This window comes from Berghia stephanieae, chromosome 2 (assembly GCF_034508935.2).
Source record: "Berghia stephanieae isolate SIO BIC M18660-M18661 chromosome 2, UCSD_Bste_1.3, whole genome shotgun sequence".
Lineage (NCBI taxonomy): Eukaryota > Metazoa > Mollusca > Gastropoda > Nudibranchia > Aeolidiidae > Berghia > Berghia stephanieae.
In genome coordinates this window covers 56,134,428-56,141,927 of record NC_088361.1, presented here as the reverse complement: position 1 = coordinate 56,141,927, position 7,500 = coordinate 56,134,428, and the positions used below count along the sequence as shown (strand labels likewise).

The following is a 7,500-nucleotide window of genomic DNA, read 5'->3' as shown; positions in this document are numbered from 1 at the left end:
TGCTATTATTGATTTGTATAGATTTTATTTATCGAAGATAAAAATGCATATGGTAGTTAAGAGACCACGTTATCCTACCTTAGGGAACACACTTTTCACAAGCAACAGGGCAGACTTTGGTCATGTATTTCGGGTTCATAGTACATTGCATTGTGTCTTTCCAAATTTGACAATGTTCACTAGTGTCCTTGCATTCCGCTGGGGCTGCATCTTCATCTGCAGAAAAATAAACAATGACATTTTTGTCTAAGGAGCGATAAACTAAAAAAAAATTAATTCACGTTTCTGATACGTTTAATTTTAAGTCAATTTTATAATTTGCTAAACCTTGACATAACACCTTTCTGAAGTTTTTTTTCACATTTCGGCCACACGTCTTCTCAAATCGATATTGTGTCAAGGTGAATTTCGTGACTGAGATTCAATTTCAAAATTGATTTATGACATTTCCCTTTGATTCAACGCCATAGACTTCATATTAATCACTATCTCTTATTTTTCTTAATTAAATTCTCAAAGATACGCACTGTTAATTGGCGGTTGTATTTATGGAGAACAATGATTTCAAAGTTAATTATTCGACTAACATTCTGCGCATGTGTCATGGACCCTCCCATGTCGGTATTTTATCTTTATTGTATTTGAATCAAAAGGAAGCTTCATCTTTGCGAACGCAATTATTTATTTGATTATTTACAATTTTATCTATCTGGGAATTTTTTGTATTGGCTGGATAGGATTTAAACTATAACAGTGAGACCAGTTTTGTTAACGTGAGTAATTTAGATTTTAACATATTTTGGCAAATAGTTTATGTATTTATTTAGAATGGTGATTCATGATAAAGCTAAATTGAGAGACAATTTCTAAAGTGGCTAATTTGTCTTGTAAGGAATGCAAGGGGTCGAAATTTGACCTGTAAAGTTGCGGTTAAGTTCACAAAGCTATAACCCCTTGACATTCAGATAAAATAACGACCGACTTCAGTGTTTTGTGTAATTTAAGAAACTAAATATAGAAGAAAACTCTGATTTGTGCATTGTTTTTCCCTTCAGTTATGATGAAACAGTGCTTTAAACACAGATTAATGCTTTTTCCACCAGCATCCGATTATTGCCTAATTCATGTTGTCCGATTTACAGCTTATCCGATATCATGCCTATCCAATTACATCGATTACACCACCCAGCAAGTGGACACTAATGGAAGCTGGTAATGTCTATCGATATCTCATTACCCATACAAAATAATCTCATGCCTGCAAAATGTGGCCCACCATTTTGCGGGGTCATGTCTTCCCCGTGGCCTGATGGCAATGATATTTTTCAACAGTTCACATGGTTGAGTCCATTAATGCCCGAGTTAATCTTTTATCAAGAGTTCGTATCAATTTTAATTAATTATGGCACCTTTGTGTGTATGTGGGGGGGGGGGGGGCTTGTTCTTTATGAACCTTGCGATTTTTAGCCAAAATCACTTTTTTTTTGTTGCTTGAAACTTACACTATAAAATTTGCCTCCAGGCAAAGTCGACGCGAACAAAACTGTAATTTTTTTGCTATTTCCTTGCCTTGTCCACCCAAGCTAAATAGTATAAAGGCTTAACTGGTTTAATGTTTTTGCAAATTTTGAGAAAGCATTTGCCTTTTTTGATTAATTCATCAAGTTTTATGTCAAATACAGAATTTTCTTAATTTTTCTTTATTTCACTATAAATTATCAAAAGTGATCTCTTTCACATTATCCAAATCGAAATGTTTAAAGCACGTGTTGACCTGATCAGAAGTAAGAACTGTATCTGAATAAAGCTATTTTTCTAACGATTCACATAGTTGACCACCCTCTCAATCTGTTATTATGATATTATATATATATATATTATATATATATATATATATATATATATATATATATATATATAATGTCTTCTGAAATTAATTCAAATCTTTACTTTTGAAATCGTTGAAATCTGTATGCTTCAGTTATATTAATGAATTTAGTTGAAGGACAGGAAGCGGTAGTACTAGTAGTTGTAGTTGTAGTAGTAGTAGTAGTAGTAGTAGTAGTAGTAGTAGTAGTAGTAGTAGTAGTAGTAGTAGTAGTAGTAGTAATGGTAGTATTTGTAGTAGTAGTAGTAGTAGTGGTAGTAGTAGTAGTAGTAGTAGTAGTAGTAGAGTAGTAGTAGTAGTAGTAGTAGTAGTAGTAGTAGTAGTAGTAGTAGTAGTAGTAGTAGTGGTAGTAGTAGTAGTAGTAGTAGTAGTAGTAGTAGTAGTAGTAGTAGTAGTAGTAGTAGTAGTAGTAGTAGTAAAAGAAGAAGAAGAATTTGTTTCTAGAGCAGTTTAACATTCACCGCTATGTCTGAAGCTCGGAGAGTCAGATATTTTTTTTAAATTTCGGATCAGACACATATAATAATATTTCAATTACCCAGCAAAGGAGATAACGCTATGAGGTGACCATTTCCCTTTGTCATTGCATTTACTTTTAACAAATAATAATCCAAATATGAAACAAATGTTCTGGCAAGGGATTAGGAAAATAAAATCTGAAAATTGTGACCACCGCCAAAAAAACGGTATTACGTCGGGATGATTTGAATGCTTAAAATTGAACTTATAGTCAAAAACATGAGAATTGTATTGGGATTTCATGTTTATTGGGGAGAAAGAATGTTGATTTTTGAATTGGCAAAAATTTTCATTGTTTATTCCCGGTTATTTTTTAAATCTTAAATCCACCTTTTTTTGGCATCTGTTTCAACCCGATGTAGATCCGTTTTGACACATATTTTGGTCACATATTATGGTGTGTGATGACTAAGCTAGATTTTTTCTGGGGTGTAGGGGGTGCATTTATAATTTCTTCTGCCTTTCTGGCACTGTATCTTACAACATTTGTTGAGTCTTCAACATGCTCCAGTATTTGATTTCAAAAATATTTACGTTCATTTTTATGATCCATTTTTGTGACTAGTTTTACGTCTGATGAAATGAAAATTGAGATTAACTCCAGTTGACGAGATATTTGAAATTGATCACGGTTTTTGTTTCCATTTACTTTACTCAGTTAAGCTCAGTTGTCAATAGTTTGCCTATAATTTCAATTTTATTTTAAGGTCGAGCCCGACGTTTACTTATTTGAAGGTCTGATAACCTACATCGTTATGGCCTCATTGCTGTAATGGAAATTTTCTCAAACCGACGCCAAGTTAAATATAATTCTCATTTATATTATATAAAACGGGCCATATTTACGCCCGGTTATCAGACCTGAAAATATGTACATGTCGATTGAGCCCCAATAATACCGCTCTGAGACCGCCAGCTGCATTTCCCCAAGGAAGCGCGGCGGACCATAGCCATCGTTAATTTATAGCCTGACACTTTAACCCACGAGGACGTCATTTTTAGCTTTATTCAGCGTCTAGTGAGTTGTGAGTTGTCGTTTGTGGTGCTCAAGGAAACAAGTGATCCCATTTTTTGAACTTTTGAATACAACTCACAATTTGTTTTCTTTTGTGGCCAAAGAGGTATCTTTTGACGTCATTTTGGTCAGTGTCAGGCTATAAGTTTACGATGGCGACGGGTGGATAAAGCATTGACGGATAAAGGGCCAGGGTTATGTAGAAGTTTTCATTTTAAAAAATTAAAATAACTCAAGTATCAGATAAAAATATCAATCTTTATTTCTAGCAAGCGTTATCACTTTCTCAGTAAATATTTGATTTTAAAAAGCAGAAAAAATAACAGTCATCTTGAATATATTATTCTGTATACAATAACTTTAACAAATATTCTATAGAGATCAAATATCTTTAAAATATTGTATCTGAGGTAATGAATTTGTTTTCTGTGTATCTGTTGTGTTTCATGAGTGATGTGGTTAATCGTCCCATCATTCTGTTGTTTTACGCTTACTTTGGTATTACTTAGTTATCTTTAACCAGTGCTGAAAGAAAATGTTATGTACAATGTGTAGGGGAATCTCTATAATATTATCTTGAGAGATTTTGATGTATTCATTCTTCTAGCTGTTTTTGATGTTAAGGCACCTTTTCGCACGTTTGCCTGTAAACGTTTGTTTATGTGAGCGCTTGCGAGATTGCATTCTATGTACAAAGTATTTTATAATCATCTGCCACCCCTTACAGTAATCCATTAATGAAGACAGTATACACCACATATACTCTTATCAACGTAAGTCAACTCTATATTGTTTAATTTTGTCGTTATTCTATTAGTATGTGTATGCTTGTAAAAGCCTTTTTGTGTCTGTTCAGTTGTTCAATATGATCTATGTACAATGGAAGTAATTAATTTATGCCATGTGTTTTTATCTAGTATTCTAGCAGTGTTTGCAGGATTTAGGACAACGTGTCTTCATGTGCTCAGCTCTCCTGACGCATTCTCCTCTCTTGGCCCACATATCGCATCGGGGATCGTTGTCCAGGCATGAGTTTGCAGGCTCGACATCACCAGCTGAATAATAAAGAAGATTTTAAATTATTATCAGCATCAGCATCATCATCATCATCATCATCATCATCATCATCATCATCATCATCATCATCATCATCGTCATCATCATCATCATCATCAACATCATCATCATCATTATCATCGTCATCATCATCATCGCCATCTCCATCAATTTCAACACCACAACGACCACTTTCTCTAATTGTCCAAACATCACTTGCTAGCAGAATTCCCAAAGACACACAAGCAATGTAATTTAGTAACCAAAGAGAGTTCCGACTTTTTATAAAAAATTCGTCTTGTGTTTTTCCCGTCATATTAAGCAATAACATTTAGTACGCAGGTATAACACCCTCAAATTATGAGAAACCACGCCTTTTTTGCAATTTCAAACATCTTTTTTTAATATAAAAAGAGTTGACTTCTGTTTTCATAGGTTTTTTACGCATCCAAATATCGTTCGTATCAGAAAATCTACAACCATTTCCCTACTCCTATTGACTAGTCACGTCTAGGGCCACTGAGTTAATAAAGTCAGTCTGAGTCACAGACATTTTCTATGACATTGAACACTAAGCAAAATCTGCTTGTTTTGAAGTTTCTGTAGACAATGACGATCGTCACATGCTACCCGTCTAGAATAATATTATTTTAGACTGATATATCATAACCCATTTTATTTACTGGGGTAGTTTGTTTGTTGTTTATCTTTATTTTAAGTCGTATTCAGTTAGAAGACTCACGCAACAAGATTTCAATCTATTTATGAATCGTGATATGGACCGCAGCACTCGCTTGTTCTCCTTCAATTGTGAGGTGCTTATCTGCCTGACCATATTTAGATCCAGCAACCCAATCACATCACTGCTAAATAGATATAACATACCAGTTTGGAACGGTACGGGGTAGTTGATGTTTTTCTTGTGAGTGAAGAAGTCTATTAAAATTAAACTGCAGTCTCCCTGATTCTCGTACTCAACAACATAAGACACGGTTCGTAGAATTTTAAAGAAAATTCTTTTAGTCGACCGTTCAAAAAATCAATTCATTCTTCTCTCTTTCTCTCTCTCTCTCTCTCTCTCTCTCTCTCTCTCTCTCTCTCTCTCTCTCTCTCTCTCTCTCTCTCTCGTCACCCTCGCTCGAATTTTTTTTCCAATTCACAACTTTTGACACTATGTTTTTCTTAATACTCTTTGAAATTTCCGTCCTATATACACAAACGGATCTAATGTATAGAGTTCCAAAAGCTTGATAGTCGGTGAAACAGATAAAACTATACGTTTGACAATTCATGAAGCTGTCAAAATTCTCTGTTTTTTTTTGTTTTTGTTTTTTTTTTTTTTTTTTTTTTGTTTTTTTTTTTTTTTTTTTGGGGGGGGGGGTTTCTGCACCAATCGGAAAAAAAAAATCCAAACTATTATTCGCGATCATTGGCTCACATAAACGATGAATGATCTGCCTTCAGTTATAACGTTTACTCTTATTTTCTCTTTTTAGACTACAAACTCTGGGTATTTAGGTCTTAAGTGTATCTGACAGAAAGTACTTTGTGAAAGTTAGTAATCGTTAATATCCTTTCGCTGAGGTCCAAATTAATCACACCTCAATAATCCTTATTATAGTTCTATATAATTATGACATATACAATTCACTTGGTGGGTTAGTACTTGGTTAATTAGTCTGATCAAATCAGTGACCAGATTGGTGACATTCTGCACATCTTTGACCCTAGCGATGTGTTTCTGTCTAAGGCACCTGAGCGCATTAGTCAGGTCAATATTGGCAGTGATGGGTGACCTAAGAATGAACGTACTTAAAGGATGCCTAATATGTGACATTAAAAAAAAAGAATATGGAATATTTGGATTATATCCCCTGTTTGGAAAATAAATTATGCTTTGCGCATTCATTTCGCATCAGTCATTTGCTGTAAAAAATTGACCCACCGCGTCAAAATAGTATTATGTCGGTTTATCCAAAAACTAAACTTCTTGTAAATTCTATGGAACTTGGATTACTTTGAGATATTTTGACAACAATCTATAAAATTACTTCACGAAAAAAAACAAAAAGCTTACATATTTTGTTCATTCTACTATTACAATCATGTATCTTCATCTTGCTTTCCCCGACATAATGTTGTTTTGAGAAGTAAAGTCACAATTGTTCCAAAAACAAGAGTCTTGATTATTGACCTTAACAGCGCCACTTTCAAATCTCTAATTCGTCTTTAGTGTTTCACCCATCGTGTATTGTTAATAAAGGGTAAACCAAAACGTCCACATTATTTGTCTTTGTAGATCAACATGAAGCTTCAATTCAATGTCTCATTGTCATTTAAAAAGAGCATTACACTACGGTATTCGTGCACTAAAGAGACGATAGATAAGTGATCAGAAAGTATTCATACCTTCAGGTGTGCATTGTCCACATGCGACTGGACACTTGACATGCATGTAGGACGGGTTCCTTTCACACATATTCTTCTGTTTCCACACTTGACAATAATGGGTTGAATCCTTGCACACGAATTTCTCTGTAATGAATTTTGATAGCTTTAGATATGGGACCAACATATGATTTGTTTTTGATTCAGGTTATTCTTTTTATAGATTCTGAGCCAATTATTAGTATGTAACATTTCACAATAATTTGATATGCGAGTGGGAAATTGGTGTAATAAGGAAGTTCAAAATTATGGCTTTGGTTAATTACTATTTGTAGACAAAGTACAACAAATTGCCAACTCCATATAATTTGGAGGCGTAGCATTTGGTTTAGATCATGTTGGATAAAATCCCTTTTTATCATTTTCCCACAAATTATGTTTCTTTTTATCCTAATAATATCACATTTTATTAATGTATGATAATTAAAAACAATGAAATGATAGCGTTCTTTTAATCATTTTTATAAGTTTAATCTCTCTTTTGATTCTGCAGAGTTATAATTAAATCGTATTTCTTTTATCAAAGTGAATATAATGTTTCAAGAAAAAAAGATATTATAGAAAAATAAACCAA

General features: G+C 33.6%; 1 protein-coding gene and 1 long non-coding RNA gene across 3 annotated transcripts in view; one reads left to right on the top strand and one right to left on the bottom strand.

Annotated features, from left to right (window-relative positions):
• Positions 1–7,500, top strand: part of LOC144965197 (uncharacterized) — a 567,438-nt gene that overhangs the window by 419,648 nt on the left and 140,290 nt on the right. The gene's annotated exons all lie outside the window — the stretch shown is intronic.
• The window catches only part of LOC144965192 (uncharacterized), a 17,693-nt gene that overhangs the window by 1,748 nt on the left and 8,445 nt on the right, over positions 1–7,500 (bottom strand). The window contains exons 7-8 of one of the 2 annotated variants that reach the window (XM_078900266.1): positions 6,888–7,013; positions 3,662–4,477 (exon numbers count right to left, since the gene is read on the bottom strand). In XM_078900266.1, coding sequence (XP_078756392.1) covers positions 4,344–4,477; positions 6,888–7,013 — 260 coding nt within the window. In that variant the 3' untranslated portion in view covers positions 3,662–4,343. Of the gene's footprint in view, positions 1–78; positions 217–3,661; positions 4,478–6,887; positions 7,014–7,500 lie in introns of those variants that run through there. The other variant, XM_078900267.1, reaches the window with a different exon arrangement.